Source organism: Furipterus horrens, unplaced genomic scaffold, assembly GCF_987537825.1.
Source record: "Furipterus horrens unplaced genomic scaffold, mFurHor1.1.pri manual_scaffold_5, whole genome shotgun sequence".
Classification (NCBI taxonomy): domain Eukaryota; kingdom Metazoa; phylum Chordata; class Mammalia; order Chiroptera; family Furipteridae; genus Furipterus; species Furipterus horrens.
This window is the reverse complement of record NW_028327175.1, coordinates 36,965,195-36,984,255: the sequence shown is the minus strand read 5'-3', so window position 1 is coordinate 36,984,255 and position 19,061 is coordinate 36,965,195. Positions and strand designations below refer to the sequence as shown.

The following is a 19,061-nucleotide window of genomic DNA, read 5'->3' as shown; positions in this document are numbered from 1 at the left end:
ATGATATTTAGTAACTACGAAAGAGATGAATGAAAGTGGCAGAAAGTGGTCCTAGTTTTGATGGACTGCCTCCCTAGATAATACACAGGCATAGAACAGTATAGCTGATATATTTTTTAAAAGGTGAGAGGAGGAATGCAGTTCATTTCAAAGGCCTCAGAAATAATATCTTAGAAAATCAAAATTTAAAGGTAAAAGAACAAGGAAGTCTTTTAGATTTAATGTTATACCTCCCCAAGGGCTTTTATATCCCGCAGGGATCACTCTTTATTCCTCTCCTCCTTAAGAGAGAGAAGCACCAGAAGCACTGCAAGAGGGGAAAGGAGGTAAGGTTCAGGCCGCAGTCTACCCCTGTGGAGTCTATTCTTTCAACCTAACAAACACTAACAAAATATCTGGTATATGTTAGGCATCAACATAAGTGTTAAGGCTAACTCCCATTTCATTCAGTTAAATGCTATCTGCATGGCTACTGCCTCTTGACTAACCATTCTTGTTCCAGATATCCACTTGGCTAACAACCTCACCTCCTTTAAGTCTGTTCAAAATATTAAGGTCTAAGCCAAGCTATCCTAACCATTCCATTAAAAATTTCACCACACTCCCTACTTCCAGTAGTCCTGATTCCTTTACTCTGATTGAATTTTCTTTTTCCCTTAGCACTGACAATTATGTAATTTTCTATTTATGTATATTTTTTTTATCATCTGATTCCCTTAGCTACAAAACAAATGCAAAAAGGGCATGAGTTTTTGAGTATTTTATTTACTGACACATGTCATGCCTAGAGTTGTACCTGGCACATAATGGGTATTCAATAACTATCAGTCAAATAGATAAACAAGCTTTCTTAAACACCTGCTACAATTCAGACACTGTCCAGAAGAACACACAGAGTCAGGGAAACAGCTAAAAAAGAAATCACCTATAACACAATGTTGGCATATAGCAGAGTTCAATACTTAAAGAATGGTCAGTCCTAGATGAGGGTTAAAGTAAGTACACTGACTATATTCTCAAAAATCTTGCTAGTGAGGGGAAGGCAAGTTCCAGGGGTATTTAAGTCCAGGAGCTCCTCATTGACTATACATTCATTAACAGATTTACCGAAGTTTCCAGTACATGCAGGAAAGCAACAGTTTCAGAATAAATAAAAATACTTGCTATATAAACTTACAATATTAGTCCACATTAAATACCTACTCAATATTTTAATCCCTACCCACTTTTCAATGCAACCCCTTTATTTATAAGTCAATTTCTCTAATTTTCCAATTTTTACAAATACATTAGTTGAATATAAAGTGAAATTGCAAATCCTGCAAAATATGGTTTCATGAAGTCTAAGAAAATAATTAATTTCTAATTGAGGTGGCCAGGAGAGACTAATAAGGATTAGAAAATGAAAGGAGATTCAAAGGATAATGAATAGAATGTTCCTCAAAGATTAGTAAAAATCCTTAGGAATATGATTAAGTCTTCAAATTTTGCAAAAAAAACCCCCCACTTTTCTTAATCTTATTAAAAGAAATAAATGTGAAATGAAGGATGTCATATTGTGCTATAATTTTTCCAGAAAAGCTATGTAAAAAAATCACTATTTAACTCTCAATTCTATTAATTAGCTTACAGTTGAAAGTACATAGTAAATGTTCCTGAAGACTTCAGGTTCCATTTTTTCAACATAAAGGGCTAATCAAATCGCCCCCCCCCCCAAACACACACGCACACACACAAACTACCACCACCACCACCACCATCAAAATAGCTCTTTTTCTAGAAACTTCATACTTAAATAGGCCACTTTAAATGCTCTTTTGAGCACCTTCTGTTCTGTGTGAGAGTTGAGCAGACAATGCCGAGGGAAAGATGGAAAATAAATGGAAAAAACAGATTATTTTCACAGCAAAGCCCTGTGGGAAAACTGGATGAATGTCTGTTTAATAAGAGTTATGCTTTTTAACAAACAAAACATTAAAAATAAATAACTATATGATATATTCAGCTGAGAAAGAAAAGCTTAAAAAGAATCTTTGGCTAAGGGTGCAATTTGTTGGGGGACCACAAGATGGAGGCACCAGCGACTTGAAAGGCAATGAAGACAAAAGGAAAGAAATAGCTGCTTTGGTGTTAAAATTACAAAACTAATTTTTAAAAATATTGTATACATTCTTAAGTAATTTAATTTAAATGAAAATTTATTCTAACAATCAAACAGTGAAGTCTTCAGTATGGTTCTAAAGATAATCCTCTACCCAACGCCATTCAACTGTCAACTCTGAAAAGCAAGCATGTCAACTTGATTTTGTATATCTTGCAGAGTAACTAACACTTAGAAAAGTCTTCAAATAGCAGCAGAAATGAATTTTGAACTGAGAAGTACTCTGAAAGGTGAGTACAGTGAATCATGACAAGTGCTAAGAATAGTGTCTCATTAACAATATTTAATAATTATTATCATTCTTTTCATTATTGACATTATGATTCTTAATGTAAAACAATTATGAAATCCTCAAAGCAAAAGAGGACAAGTACCGTTTCCCTCTTATATGAAATATTTTTTAGCCTCACTTAGAACTAGATATAACATAGCTTAGTCACTCATTCAATATTAGTTTTCATCTCTTCTCAAAAGGTCTCATATTTCCCTGGCACAGAAATGAAGAATTCAAGATTAAAGTTCCTTAAATTCATTTTAAAGCCAGTACTGTATAAAGGATTGACATGCCTGATGGTGAACACATTCTATCCTCCTGTTTTTTTCCTGGATGAAAGTATGACATAGACATGGTTCCACTAGTAAGAGATAGGAATGCAGTCAAGAACTACAGGAATTTGTTGGTATTTACCCTTCACCAATATACACCTGTTTAAGTACATGCATGCATAGAAAAACAAATTAAGGGAATTCAATAAGCAACTGAAATCGTTTCATAGGAAAACACAATTAAGAAATGAAATTTAAAAATAAAGATCAGAAAATTAAAAGTCCAACCTTCAGACAACCTATATGTTTATAATTATTATTTTATATTCAATGAATTATTTTAGAGAAAGTTCAAGCTTTTCTAGATATTCCTAAACAGAAGGTATGTTTTAGATAAAATCATAAGAAATTTTAGGATACTCTATAAATTTGATGATGTCCATAGTGATGATTATGTGATGACTGAAAACTCAAAACAGAATATTACTTACTGTTGGGAAAATTAGATGTGTGATTTTTTTTTTAAATTGTGGTCAATTCTTCAAAACATAATCACCACATCATTGTTCATTACTGACTAGGAAAAATCCATAGTGTCATTTTAAAATTATTGTCTTAAGAGTTAGCAGTTTATAAAGCAGTAATGCAAGGTTCATTTGGAGGAAAGAATATAAATACAATTACTGTAGAGAAAAGATTTCTCTCTTAAATCAGCTCGAAAAATACTTAATAATCTACAATTTTTAAACAATGCTGCCACCTGCTGGAAAAATCTGAAATGTTTTCATTATTTCCCAAATGTTGGAAATATCACATTCAATGCAGCTATATATCATAACCTTCCAATTTCCTACTGAAACAAGTTATACCTTCTTAATAATTTTGACCATTTAGTGTCTGATTCTTAATAATTATGTCTTAATTGAATACTAATTCATTAAATATTTTAGTATATAAATATACTAAATATATAAATATATTTAGTATATTTAAGTACAAATAGGTTAAGGTGACATCATCAAAAACAATGAGCCCTGGACTTCTGACCAAGATGGAGGCATAGACAGAACACTGCATCTACCTCCACAACTAAGAAGGAACACAACTAGCTCAAAACTAGAGACAATCAGAAGTTCCAGAAAATCAAGTTGCACAGAAGTCCAACAAACAAAGATATAAAGAAGAAATACTCATTCAGACAGGAAGGAGGGGCGGAGCTGGGGTGGAGAGGACATGGTGTGGTGGCAGCAGCAGATGCGGCAGCGGTGTCAGCGGCATGCTGGAGGAAACGGCAGGCACACGTTCTAAAAAGCTGGGAGGGACACCTGGGGAGCGTTCCCAGCCCCAAACCAGGCTGTGCAGCTCATGGTCCCAGCACTGGGAAAATAAGAGCCTCATTGCTTCTGACTGTGCAAACCTGTGGGGGCTGGGGTGAAGGAAGAAACTGCCAGTCCCTCAGCAGAGTGAGCTTGTTCAAAGGGCCCCCATGGTCCTAGAATGTCTACAGACCCACCCACTCTGGGAACAATGGCCAGGGCAACAGCTGGAGGGTCGCCAGTCCCATACAGAAGTGGGAGAAGTGCCTGGAAAAGGGGCAAGTGCTGAGCAAGTGGCATTGTTCCCTCTCGGACCCCTCACACACACCCCTCACAGCGCCACATCGTGGTGAAACAGGTAGCCCTATATTGATGAGTACCTAAGGCTCCGCCCCCTACAACATAACAGGAGTGACAGTTTACCTAAGACACAGAGGCAAAAAAACACAGGAGCCTGTCAAGATGAGGAGACAGAGAAGTAAGACCCAAAAGAGGGAATGGATTGAGGTTCCAGTGGAAGAACTAGCAATGAGGAGATAGCCAACTAACAGAAGCAGAGTTCAAAACACTGGTGATAAAGATGCTCACAGGCTTGACAGATATACCTGAGTACTGCAAACATATAAGGGAAGAAGTGAACACTATGCTAAATGAAACAAAGGAAAATCCACACAAAACCAATGGTGAAGGGAAGGAAACCGGGGTTCAAATCAATGATTTGGAATATAAGGAAGAAAAAAACAGTCAACCAGTACAGAATGAGGAAACAAGAATTGAAAAAAATGAGGAGAGGCTTAGGAACCTCTGGAACAACTTTCAACGTGCTAGTATCCGAATCATAGGAGTGCCAGAAGGAGAAGAGGAAGAGCAAGAAATTGGAAGCATATGTGAAAAAAATAATGAAGAAAACATCCCAAATTTGGCGAAGGAAATAGACATACAAATCCAGGAAGCACAGAGAGTCCCAAACAAGTTAGACCCAAAAAAGACTACACCAAGACACATCATCATTAAAATGCCAAAGGTTCAGCCCTGGCTGCTGTGGCTCAGTGGATTGAGCATAGGCTTGTGAGCCAAGTGTCGCTGGTTCGATTCCCAGTCAGGGCACATTACTAGGTTGCACGTCAGGTCCCCAGTTGGGGGCGTGAGTGAGAGGCAACCATACAGTGGGGAAAAAAAAAATGCCAAAGGTTCAAGATAAAAATAGAATCTTAAAAGCAGCAAGAGAAAAGCAGAGTTATTTACAAAGAGGTGCCTATAGGACTGTCAGCCGATTTCTCAAAAGAAACTTTGCAGGCAAGAACAGACTGGCAAGAAGTATTCAATGTGATGAAAAGCAAGGACCTACAACCAAGATTACTCTATCCAGCAAAGCTATCATTTAGAATGTAAGGGCAAATAAAGTGATTCCCAGACAAAGTAAAGCTAAAGAAATTCATCATCACCAAGCCATTATTATATGAAATGTTAAAGGGACTTATTTAAGAAAAAGAAGATCAAAACTATGAACATTAAAATGACGATAAACTCATAACTATCAACAACTGAATCTAAAAAGTAGAAACAAAATCCAGCTAAGCAAACCAGAATAGGAACAGTCATGGGTATAGGGATCACTTGGAGGGTTATCAGCTGGGAGGGGGAAGGAGGAGAAATGGGGAAATGGTGCAGAGATTAAGCATAATTGGTTGGTACAAAATAGACAGGGGAAGTTAAGAATAATATAGGAAAAGGTGAAGCCAAGGAACTTATATGCATGACCCATGGCCATGAACTAAGGGTAGTGAGATTGCTGGAGGGAAGGGGGATGCTGGGTGGAGGGGAGCAAAGGGAAAAAACACTGGGACTACTGTAACAAAATAACCAATAAAATATACTTAAAAAAACATGAGCTCTGTAAGTACATATAACAGTGGATGGTGCAGGTTTCACATTAACAGATCATGATATGTTCATCCTGAAAGGAAAAAAATTAGTTTGGGTATCTTAACAAAAGTTTGATGTTAGCAATGAAACTAAACTTAAGAGAGTCACTGACTAAGCTAAGTCCAAAAATTAATCACACTAGAAGAGTTATGGAAAAGACACTCATTTGATGAGAGTATTTTAGTCTCTGAAGAATAATTTGGCTTATTCTAAATAAAAATAAACATTAATCCCTTGTTTTAAGATTTTAAAACTACTTATCATTTCCTGTTGTTTTAAAAGTTTTATGTTTTGTTTTAATAATTCTGGGTCCAAAAATATCTCAATTCATTTAACAGCTGTTTTTTGAGTTCCTACTCTGTACCCAGGTTCATATACATAACATTCACTTAAGTATTCTTAAATGAAACAATCACACATATTTAAGATGAGGATAATAATCCCTAGTTATATAGTTGTAAAGACATGAAATAATCAGAGTTAACAGCCAATGAATGATATCTGTCATTAAACATTACTAAAAAGATTGGAGGCAGGTGCCCCGTTAGCGCAGTACATAGTGCATCAGTCTCATAAAAAGATTTGAGGCTATGTTGAGAACAAAATGGAGGAGAAAATAATTTAATTTGTTACAAAGTAAATATGTAAACTTCAGTTTAAAATAGCTATTGATTTACGTTTACCTTATTTATCTTCCCAAATCGTACTGAATTTATTAAAGAATACTATATAAGCGGGTATGTAGCTATCCCAGAAAACAGATAAAGGCACTAATAGGCCAAAAACTGAGGCCAATAGATATGAAATACATAAAATGGATATGTTTTGCATAAAGTAGTGAATAAATATGTCACATGAGAAAATTAATAAATGATACCAGATAAGATGCAAGGCAAGCTTAGTAGTGCTGACTGGCCCGTGAATCAGCACAGACATAAGGCCATACTGTAAAGAATCTATATGAGTTTCTCAAAAAGAAGTACTGAGAAAATCCTAAGCTTAGAGCAGCAGGACTGAGAGCAAGGGGCAAATAACTGGTAAGGGTCAAGTCAAAGGAATTTAGAAATGCCACCAGTGCTCCCAAAGGGAGGTCTAATTATCACAATGTCAACAGCTTGTAAGATGTCACAAAAGAAGGTTAATAAACGAAAGCAAAAAACCCTTAACAATAGCACCCACTAAGGATCCCAATGAGTTCCTTCCCCCTTTCTCATAGGCACCTACAACTCTGACCTGATATTGACACTCTTAAGACTCCCACTTGTACAGGCTGAAAGTGAAGGCGTCCTAAATAATGAGTACAGTTCTCCCAGAGAAATTTCATCAGAGCCCTGTAGGAAGACAAAAGCTGTAGCATTCACTCAGGTCTCACTTGATAAAAATAGTTAATTTCAAGTAAAATGAAGGCTGTGCTGCAAAAGACATCTAAGAAGAGTAGTCAAGAATAAAAAAACACAAGCAACTCATGTAAAGGACCCATGGACACTGACAACAGGGTGAGGGATGGACTGTGGGAGAGGGCGGCGGTAGGTGGGGCAGGGGAGAGCAATGAGGGAAAGATGGGACAACTGTAATAGAACAACAATTTTAAAAAATGGGAAAAAAAGAAATAAGAAAACATAAAAACACAGATGACTGAGGTAAGACTATATATAATCACTTATCACAATAAATATAAATGGGTTAATGCCATTATTTTAAAAAAGTACCTTTTTTTCCAATACCCTCTCATAAAAAAGCAGAGGTGTTTGAGAGAAATTAAAGAGAGAGAGATAAAGGGGGAAAGAATCAACATAAAGAGAGAACCTATAAATTACAAGAGACTTAAAAACATATTAGCAATCTAGACTTCGGAGCACAAGTAATACAAACTGCAAAAATAAGTAAACAAATCAATCAATAAATAAGAGCATTATGGGACTAGGGAAATGAGGACAGGATATTTGATGATATTAAGGAATTATTGATTTTTATATGTGATGTGGTATTATTGTATATTTTAAAAAAGGAGTCTTCAAGTTTATATACTGAAATGTTTATAGGTAAAATGACATACTTAATATTTGCTACAAAATAAGAGGAGAAATGAGTGGGAGTAAATAAAATTTCCATGAGTTCCTAACTGTTGAAAGTGAGTAGTGGATACACGAAGGTTTGCTTTATAATTCACTCTACTTTTTGTATTTGAAGTATTTCATAATTCAATAATCAAAAATAAGTAAATGGATAAATAAAACAGAAGTAATTCTCACATTAGAACAAAAGGTAAGATCCACCTAATATTTATTGTTTTTAAAGGAGGCACATAGAAATGGTATAAAATAACCTTCAATTTTAAACAAAATTCGATTTTAAGTTGAGAAACCTCAATTTGAAATAATGCCTTTAAAGTCTGGTTTCTACCTCTTCTGATTTGGCTTCCCAAAAGTGAGAACTCCATATCAAAACACCATCTCTCTCTTCTTTTTTTAAAAGCAGAAAACATGAAATATAAAATTCAGAAAATGTTATTACATGTGTTTGGCACAATGATAATCCAAATATATGTGAGTCTAAATATACTAATATAAACATAGAAAATAAAAGTTGGCAGTAAGTTCTTTCACAAAAACCTTAACACAAATTTTTATTTGCTCATAATTTTTATAAATGTATCATAATGCTTCATTTAAAAACAGAGAGCAAAGTGAAAATAATCTTTTAGGATGTAAAATTTTCTACAAAAGTGTTGAAGTTGAAGATTTATTTCATAATTATTTTTTTAAATGAACAGTTTGAAAATCACTTCTAGTAGCCTACTGTAAACAATTCACTATGCAAAAAGGTCTAATGAAGGTTATACAGTTTTTAAAAATGTATTCCAAAAGTAAGTCTACCACATTTGATGAAACATTCATCCTGCACTCTAAGAGCAGGCATCACTACTACCTTCTGTCCACTGCTATCCCTGCCTTTCCCTTAACTGATTCCATTTTGGGAACATCAACTTTAGCTCACTATTATGAAAAGTAACAGGGACTTAAAACTTCAGGGACATAAAATAGACCGATTGTTGCTAAGGGTATGGGGTGAGGGAATGAACCACTTAAGGGCAGGAGGAAATGTGGGGGCGGGGGGGTGAAGGAACTGTTTTATATCTTGATTGTGGTGACAGTACATGGCTCTAAGCATTTTTCAAAAATCATAAAGATACTATGCCAAGATACTCATACACCAAGAAGTATGAGTGTTACTGAATGTAAATTATACACTGCGTTTCAATTAAAAGTCAGTCTGGTTCAATTCCCAGTCAGGGCAATGACTAGGTTGCACGTCAGGTCCCCACTTGGGAGCACAAGTGAGAGGCAACCATACATTGATGTTTCCCTCCCTCTTTCTCCTTTCCCCTCTCTCTAAAAATAAATAAGTAAACAAATAAATATTTTTTTTTAAAAAGTCAGTCTGACGTTTTGCAAATCTTTAAATGTCACTGATAAATTATGGAAAAGAAATGTCTTTGTCTCTGCTGTCGAGAAATACTTCACCACGCTCTGGCCCGGTGACTCAGTTGGCCGGAGCAACGGAGGTTCGATTCCTGGTCAGAACACAAACCTAGGTTGCGGTTCTATCTCCAGCCGGGAGCAAGTGTATGGGAGGCAACCAATCAAAGTTTCTCCCACCCCCTCCCTAAAATCAGTAATCAAAAAACATATAGCAGCTCATTAGGAAAACATCTAAAATATTTAAATAAGTTACAGAATAAGGTTAGGCACAACAATTTTGGATGATAAATCACAAAATATGCTTTATATGTGCTCTATGAGGATGGAAATAATCCCTTTGTCAGAGTAAGGGGAAATGAATGAAACACAATTCTGGAAAAGTCTTAGTGCTTCTCAATATGATTATCATCATCTAGAACTTTCAAGTAAGGAGGCTGAGACTTGGGAAGAGCAAATACTCCGTCCATGATCCCCTCAAGTATTAAATGTCTAAGCGGAGATTCTAATCCAAGCCTTTCTGATCCCAAAGCCCTGAGATCTTTTGCACCGCGGTGTGTCACCCGCACAGAAGACGTTATGGCTACTGCTATGTGGTAATTTCAACCGCAGGAACGCCCCCTAATTCCTCCAACTTCACTACGTACTCCGCACGAATTCTGCACAGAAGTATCACGATTCAGATGCACGTACTGTAAAGTGAGCTCAACAGGGTCTTGCAGTGCAAACTCGTGGTAAAGGTAACATGGAACCTTGTAAGGATCTCTTTTCCACACGGTGAGTGTGCACGGACCTACATCTGACAGGTCTTGGTTGTTACGGAAGGGGACGCATGGGGCTAGTCCGGAGCTACGGACAAACGTCAACGCCAAGAAAGACAGAGGCGCTTAAGATACTCCTCTTCAATCATACCACTGCGGCCAGGTCGCAAGCGGGGCACAGAAGGAAGACCACTTTCCCGCCTCCCAGAGGACCTTTGGTAAAATATCTCCGTGGACTTGTCCCGGTCTGCGTCGCCCAATGGCAAGGACCAATCTGGGCGCCTGGCGCCGGTATGGCTCCCGGCGCGTGTAAGGACACCGGTTGTGTGCCGAGCTCTCGCGGGCCGCGGCCGAGCGATGCAGACCAAGGGGCTGCGGCACCGGCATGGTGGGCACACACGGGGCCCGGCCGTGGAACAAAGCCGCTCAATTAAAGCCACAAAGATAAATGGGTGGCGGGGTGAACGAACTCGGTTTGTCCCCTCAGGTGACATCACATGCGTCTCACGTTGCGTTAGTTTACAAGACGCTCTTACGTTCCCATTTACTGACTACGCCACCGCTGCCCTCGCTGTATTCTCACCTCTCCAGTTCTTGTACTCCGGGATATAGTAGTATTTGTTCCCGAACTGGTCTGTGCCCACTAGCTCCTTCACTTCTTTTGACAGCGCTCTCCACGCGGCGCGAAACAAATCCTGAGACCAACCCATGCTGATCGCCCAGACCCCAGCATCAGGAGGGGCTGGAATATCCGCGAAAGTAACCGGAACGCCGAGCCCGCCCACCAGCCCGGGAGAGTCTTATTTGCCTTCTTAACCACACCCTTCCAGTAACGGCGCTTACCATTGGTTAGATGGCATTGTCGTTCTACCAATGGGAGACTCCGTTGTTACGGCCTCGCTGAGCTCTGTCATGGCTGCGTCCAATGCTCTATCTGGTGTAGAGGAACGAGATGCTAGGGTTTTTGTTGGCGCGACAAGCCGGATTGGACGACCCTCTTCGCCTACGAAGAGTGGAGTCCACACGAAGGTATAGAGAACTTGACTCTTTTCTCTAATAGGCCACGTAAAATTTGTACCAATGGCTACGCTACCCTTGCCTTACACTTTCCTGCCTCATTATCACTTTCCTCCCACTCCACTCGGCTTTACTCTTCTCTTGGAGCACGTACCAAAATTCCTAGTATGTACTTGCATGTATCTAGCTTGTATAAAAATTCCAGACGCCCGGAAGGAAAGCAGGTATCAACATAAAGCATAGTGTCTGCTCCAAATAGTTTAGGCACAGTGATCCATTCATATCCAGGAATGACGGGAACTTCCCTGAAATCCCAGAAACCAGGCAAAGGCCAATCACGCAAACAGGCCTTTCTAAGGAGAGCAGTTTCAGGCCTGCGATATTAACTTTTTTTTTTTTTGCACACCTTGCCTCCTTCCACATACTCCTCACCCCTGTTTCCCTATCTTAGTACCCTCCCCCTTTCCCTTCATCTTAACTCCTCCTAGCTCCCAAACAGTTCAGTCTTAAAAGCTTTAGTAGATTGGGCAGACATAAGCTCCCAAACTGAGATTAGGTTGGTCCAGAGTGTTATTTCAGAGCCTGAGCAGGTTGAGAAGGTAGTCTTAAGTGTGGGGACTGACAAGCTCAGGTGATAAGGGTGTCGGGGGAATGCAGAAATCAAAGCCCAGGGCTGGTGAGTACCCTCCTTGTTGGGGAAGAGGATGGTAGGCGTGATGGAGAATTAGTTATACACACGGGGGTGAGTCAAATGTAAATACGTTAATGATAATGAAAGCCACATTTCTCAAGGAAGGGATGATTACTTTTGCACATGTTTGTTTCATATTACGATAAGCATATATTACTGTTATGATTTGAATAATCAAATAGAAATAGATTTTAAGAAGAAATGAAATTTCAATGGAAAAAAATGTGAAAAATTATTTTCTGGTGAAATATTGAAGCTCAGAAATATCAGGACAGCATAGTGGTCTGGAGAAAAAAAATGTCAGTTAAGATGCAGTTCAGCCAATTAGGTGAAAGACCTTGGGCAAATTACTTATGTCTTAGTTTTATAATCAATAAAAGGATTTAATAATATAACCTATCATCTAGGAAATCTGTCACTCAGGATTACCACTTTTTCATTTATTATTACCACTGAATACAATGTCAGCAAATAGTAGGCTCTTAATATTAACTGTTATTGTTACTGATCAAGATCAGAGAAATAAGTGTTAGATTGCGTATTTGAACGTAAGGCTAAATTGTCTTCCAGAAGACAAAGAAAGGGCCATGTATATCTAAATCAAACACTTGATATTGCTAAAATGATTTCCAAAATGCTTTTAATTACCACTACTACTACTGTCAGTGTGTGAAAGTATCAATTTGTACCTTTTCTAGCATGGCGCATTGTTATTTAAAAAACCTAATTAATTTGATAGGCTAAAAATTCCATATAAATTAGCATTATATTGATCAGTAATGAATTTAGAAATCAGTCTGGTTAAATTAGTGTAAATTATTTTTGACATTCATCAAACTTAGGCAAATTTTAATAGTTAACATTCACTAGGCACTTAGTATGTCCAGGCATTTAATGAGTACTTTTTATGTATCAACTCATTTGATCTTAATATCCTGACCATACTAATGATGTTTTACAGTTATGGAATATCAGAAATTTCATTCATCTTAACTTATGAGAATACTTATTAATCATTTTAGTTATAAATAATTGGCTGTATTTAAATGTGCCTAATTGTATTTTTTTAAAGATTTTATTTATTTTTAGAGAGAGGTGAAGGGAAGGAGAAAGAGGGAGAAAAACATCAATGTGTGGTTGCCTCTTGCACACCCCCAACTGGGGGCCTGGCCCACAACCCAGGCACATGCCCTGACTGGGAATTGAACCTGCGACTTTTTGGTTTGCAGGCCAGCACTCAATCCACTGAGCCACACCAGCCAGGGCTGTGCCTAATTGTTTAATTGATCATACTCATTTTGCATTTATACCTAAGGCATAAGAAATATTCCTGGGAATTTATTTAAAATGCTGTAATTCAACGTTCTTTCCACTAGGTGTCCTCAGTTAAATTTAAATTATTGATTTAACTTTCCGTGAAAATTTGTCTATATAAAACTTAATAAAATACACTCATTAAATTAACTTTAAGATAATGTTTCAGGAGAAATTCTTTCCGTGTAATTTTCAGTACTGTTGATATTTTTAAAATTTGTATAAGGTCTTTAAAATCCATAAAAACTTTTGGATGTCTGATAGAGACTTAAGCATTACTTGCAATTTTTGTACTATATGTAATCTTGGTAAGGCAAGGACATTTTTGTGTTTGAATTAATTCATTGTTTAGTTTTATCTTTTTTCCCCTTGTTTAATTTTTATATTTTTTTAAGGGTTTTGGGACTGGAGTTAAACAAAGACAGAGATGTTGAAAGGATCCATGGCAATGGAGTTAACACCCTGGACATTGAACTTGTTGAAGGGAGATAGTAAGTTTATTCATTTTTCTTTCTAAGTGAGAAGCAGTAAAATCTTGCTTTAGATTAATTATGTAAAGGTTCATAAATATTAGTAAAAATTCTAAATTGTAGTATTTTTAATCTAGTATTAACTAATTTCAAGTAAATACAGAACTTCATACCTACAAAGTGTTGCCAGATAGACATTTCCAAACTACTTTAATATAGATATATTCATTGTTAATTAAGAAGACTTTTAAGTGCTAATGTGTGTAACTGTAGATGCTGTTTTAAAACTAGTTGCTACTCTCAAGGAGACTAACACTTATCAGCTGTGTGACCATTAATAATTTAACTTTTCTAATTCTCAATTGCCTTGGCTATTCAGTAGAACAATAATACCAACAAGTTTATTGTGAAGATTCATTGAGATTTTATATATATACACACACATATATAAGGGTGTGTGTGTGTGTGTGTGTGTGTGTGTGTGTGTGTGTGTAATAGCACAGGACCTGGCATATCATTACTCGTTGCCACTACTGCTAATCAAAAGCATTATCACCTATTCTTTTACACCATTCAGTCCATTTTGCACCCAACAGCTGAAGTGCTTTGAAAAATGCAAGTCTGAACATGCCATCACCCGACTTAAAACTCATCTTGACCCCCACATGACTTTACAAGAAATTTCAAAACCCTTCATGTAGTCCATTAATTAGAACAAGTATAAAAGTAACTAAAGAAAAGTATTGAATCATATGTTTAGCATTTGCCCCACAATTTTATATTATAATGAAGTATTATTATTAATTACTATTATTGTAATTACATTAAATAAGCCAAGAAAGGATTGATAGAGTTCCATTTTCTTTTTATTTCTAGCTTATGTCATGATCTCAACTGGTAGTATATGAAAAACATGAACAGTGAACAAATCCTCACTTTAGCACATAGTTAAATCTAAAAGATGACCAGTGATAACTCTTTTCATTTTTGTGACCTTTTCCAGGCTTACATAACACCTTCCACTCAAGGACAGCTATGGGGCATTTCCTTATAAAATAATGCAGATATGAACAGCTGATTTCTTTTGGTCTTGGATTCTGGTAGAAAAATGTTAGTACAGGTTCTCCAGCTAGCCATTGGGATAATGATCAACTGTTTGATCTGTGAAAAACATGAAGCCAGTAGGCTACCAGTTGGCAGAGTTATTGAGATATGTAGGAAATTATAGATTATATGTGCATGAAATATGTGTTTGCAGAGCATATAGAGAAAAGTCAAAATTCTCACTGCATAGATTTCCCCCTTTATTTCATTGTTTGCTTTGACTTATAAATCCTTTTGGCAGTAAAGAGAGAAATAAAATGCCACTTGTTAATATTTACCAACCACCATGAGAGTTATAGTGATATCACTGAAAACCTGAATGGAAATGAGAATACACAATCTGGTAAAGAAGTATTTATTTCCCGAAGTTAGAAGTTATTTTAAGGAGTCAACCTAAAAATAATATTTTAACAGGTGCAACTGCATAGAGTACATTTGCATATCATTCTGTAAATCTCAACTTTGATACCTTCTCTTTTATATGCTCTCAATTCTTCTAATTAATTTTGTTTATTTTTAATACCAGGTTATCTTGTCTATATAAGAACATGAAACCGTATCTCTTACTGTGTTTACCCTATCACAGAACAATTATCTCACAGTTAAGTAATGTCAGTGCCATCATATATTTCAAAGAGTTCATTTTGATAATGGTTTGATTTTTTTCACCCAATTAAATCAAAGGAAAGCTTTTAGAAGTCATTCCAGCAAAGATGAAATATTCGGCATTATTGTAGATACCATTTAAATTCAGTTTAAGAGTTCAACTTTGAAAGCATTTGTTTGTTTTGTTTTGGTAACACATGTAGTGCTGTGTTAAAAAAAAACTTCACAGAGTTCAAATATAAAGCATAAAGATTTTTGAAATTGGTTGTGGTACACATGTAACTCACATCTGTATCCAAATAAGCCACAACATTTTATCAACCAAAATAAAAGTTGTAGTTGTTAAAATTTACAAATATTTCTCTATATACATACATACTTGGAATAACAACTACAAAATTTTTGTAATGAGGCTAATGAATTTTTTTTTAAACTTCAGCATGACATTACTTGCTATGTTTCTTTATTGCCCATCATCAGTTGAACTTCAGATGTATTTGAGCAAAAACTCTGAAGAACTACTTTTAAATTAACTTAATTGTTCTACAAATTGGTATTGAATTTTTCTTAAGGCAAGTCTGTATATCAGACATGCTGCTAGTTCATGAACACTTCGTAACTGGTTCACAGCAAGATAAGGAGCTTGTACTAGAATATAAGATCTGTGTAGTATCAGCATCTATACCATGGAAAAAGCAATCGAGCATCAGATTGACCTGATAACTCAAAAATAATCAGCAATTAGTTGAAAGCTCAGCAAGCTACTTTGACTACAGCAGCTGAAACTGGGAGAGGATGGCACATTTTAATTGTTCAGGGGGTTCACAGTAAGACCTGTGGGGCTGGATCAGTCTGGGCCTTAATCTCTCGAGCTAATCAGCTAAATATGGGACAAACCCTACACTGAGGAAAAACTGCGTGGAATAGAATCCAAATTAAGTAATATAGGGATAATATAACAAAGGAAAAAGATGGCCCAGATAAAAGTAGGGAAGATGAACAGAAGCAGGAAATCTCTGAAAGTAAGCTGCCATATTTTGAACATCTTAAAAAAAGGGGAAGAAAACATTCTAGAGATATAAAATGTAACTATTGTAAACCAAATCTCTCTTCTAAAAGTTTAAGAAAATTTTATGTAAAAATGAGCACAAGAATAGGATTAATGTTAAATTACTATAAGAACAAAGAGAATAAGTAGACTAATGCCCATAGAGATCACGAAGTTGTGCCAGAAAGATATGCCAACAAAGTAGAGGAGAACTTAACCTAATATTTCAAAACTGGCTAAAAGTTGTTTTTAAAAGATACAGTATATGAAAGAATAACATAAGTTATAATTAGAAAAAATCAGAAATGAGATTACCAAACTCAAGAAAAAATTAGAAATAAAATTAAAATGTTTCAGAAATGAAGACTAAAGCATAGGGAACACAAGCAAATATGAGAGGTAATGTCTTAGGTGAAAGTGGAAAGAAGGAAAAGATTTAAATCAAAAAGAAATGGAGAAAGGAAAAGGATTTAAGAGATAGGGGCATATGTAGATGACAAGCAAAGGAGATCCACCATACATGTAAAAGGAGTTTCCAGAGAAGAGACCCAAAGGAATAGAACAGAATAAATATTAAGGTGCAGTAGTTCCAGTAGGTTCTCTTTTCCATCTCCGGAGCCTGTGACCCTCCCTCGTGCTGAGCAGCTAGGAAGCCCTTGTCGGCGAGCTCATAAGAGCTTGAAACCATCGTCACCCCTCCGACTATCATCAGAGGGGAAAAATGGTTGAAGCTGATCGCCCAGGAAAGTTCTTCATTGGTGGCCGCAATACAGAAACAAAAGAGAAAGCCCTTTACGCAGTATTTGGCAAATATGGATGAATAGTGGAAGTACTCTTGATGAAAGATCGTAAGACCAACAAATCGAGAGGATATGCTTTTGTCACCTTTGAAAGCCCAGAAGATGATAAGGATGCAGCAGAGACATGAATAGAAAGTCCTTAGATGGAAAAGTAATCAAGGTAGAACAAGCCACTAAACCATCATTTGAAAGTGGTAGACGTGGACCACCTCCACCTCCAAGAAGCAGAGTCCCTCCAAGAAGCCTCAGAGGCAGAAGAGGAGGAAGTGGAGAAACCAGGGGACCTCCCTCATGTGGAGGGCACACAGATCATGGTGACTATTACATGAATTTTAAAAGAGGACCACCACCAAGAAGTGGGGGTCCTCCTTCTAAAAGATCTCCTTCAGGACCAGTTTGTAACAGTAGTGCAATGGGAGGAAGAGTTCCTGTATCATGTGGAAGAGATAGTTATGGAGGCCCACCTCGAAGGGAACCCGTGCCTTCTTGTAGAGATTTTTATATGTCCCCAAGAGATGATGGATATTATACTAAAGACAGCTATTCAAGCAGAGATTACCCAAGTTCTCGTGATACAAGAGATTATGCACCACCACCAACAGGTTATACTTACCATGATTATGGTCGTTCCAGTTCACGTGATGACTATCCATCAAGAGGGTATAGTGGTAGAGATGGCTATGGTCATGATCGTGACTATTCAGATCACCCAAGTGGCGGTTCCTACAGGGATTCAAATAACAGTTATGGTAACTCACGTAGTGCTCCACCTACACAAGGGCCCCCACCGTATTATGGTGGAAGCAGTCGCTATGATGATTACAGCAGCTCACATGATGGATATGGTGGAAGTCAAGACAGTTACTCAAGCAGCCTAAGTGATTGGGTTGGCAGACAAGAAAGAGGGCTTCCTCCTTCTATGCAAAGGGGGTACCCTCCTGCACATGATTCCTACAGCAATTCAAGCTGCAGAGCACCAAAGGGTGGTGGCCGCGGAGGAAGACGATCTGATAGAGGAGGAGTCAGAAGCAGATATTAAAAACAAAACTTTGGACCAAAATCCCTGTTCAAAGAAACAAACAAGAAGTGGAACCTATTCTGTCATAACTATCCAAGGACTACTAAAAGAAAAAATTGTGTTACCTTTTTAAAATTTCCTATGAAGTTCCCCTTCTATAATTTTTATATTCTCGTGAGGAGAAAAGTAAAACATGTTTAATCGTAAGGCATTGCTTTCTTACAAGCAAATGTTAAATGTGTTAAGGCTAGTATTGTAATTTTCCAAGTAAAACTGTCCCTAAAGACCACTTTCTAATTTTTTTTTCCAGTAAATGAGGCAAGCAATTCTAAGATCTTCTACAAACACCTCGCCATATAAAATGGAAAGATGAATCCCTCTGCCTATACAAACAAGCTAGTTATAGAGGGTGGTCGGGGTATGTGCCACTCTTAGGATATCGTACTGTCATCAAACAAATCTCAGATGTCCTCAGTATAAAAAACCTGAGATCAGATGCTTATGTAAAGAAAGTGCTATTCACCTAGTAAACCCAAAGCAAATAGATAGTACTGGCCATGTTTTGCCTTTCTGACATTTCCTTGGGAATCTGCAAGAACCTCCCCTTCTCCCCTCCCCCAATAAGACCATTTAAGTGTATGTTAAGCAACTACAGAATACTAAATAAAATGTTTGACCAAAACCAACCAAAGAAAAAAAGAATATTGAAACTATAATCCCAGAAAACCTTCCTGGAATAAATAAGATCTGAAAATGCACGTAAGGGGAAAAAAATCATATTGTAAGCAAATTTTTATTTTGAGC

General features: G+C 37.0%; 2 protein-coding genes and 1 pseudogene across 2 annotated transcripts in view; 2 read left to right on the top strand and 1 right to left on the bottom strand.

Moving 5' to 3' along the window:
- Positions 1–10,987, bottom strand: part of NDUFAF2 (NADH:ubiquinone oxidoreductase complex assembly factor 2) — a 175,322-nt gene extending 164,335 nt beyond the window's left edge. Inside the window, exon 1 of the mRNA XM_090278934.1 lies at positions 10,773–10,987. Within this exon, the coding sequence (XP_090135060.1) occupies positions 10,773–10,899 (127 nt within the window). The 5' untranslated portion in view covers positions 10,900–10,987. The remainder of the gene's footprint in view (positions 1–10,772) is intronic.
- A 102-nt stretch (positions 10,988–11,089) lies between these two features.
- The window catches only part of ERCC8 (ERCC excision repair 8, CSA ubiquitin ligase complex subunit), a 43,401-nt gene continuing 35,429 nt past the window's right edge, over positions 11,090–19,061 (top strand). Inside the window, exons 1-2 of the mRNA XM_090276294.1 lie at positions 11,090–11,218; positions 13,607–13,702. Of these exons, the coding sequence (XP_090132420.1) occupies positions 11,142–11,218; positions 13,607–13,702 (173 nt within the window). The 5' untranslated portion in view covers positions 11,090–11,141. The remainder of the gene's footprint in view (positions 11,219–13,606; positions 13,703–19,061) is intronic.
- LOC150008401 (RNA-binding motif protein, X chromosome-like) lies at positions 17,161–18,278 on the top strand (annotated as a pseudogene).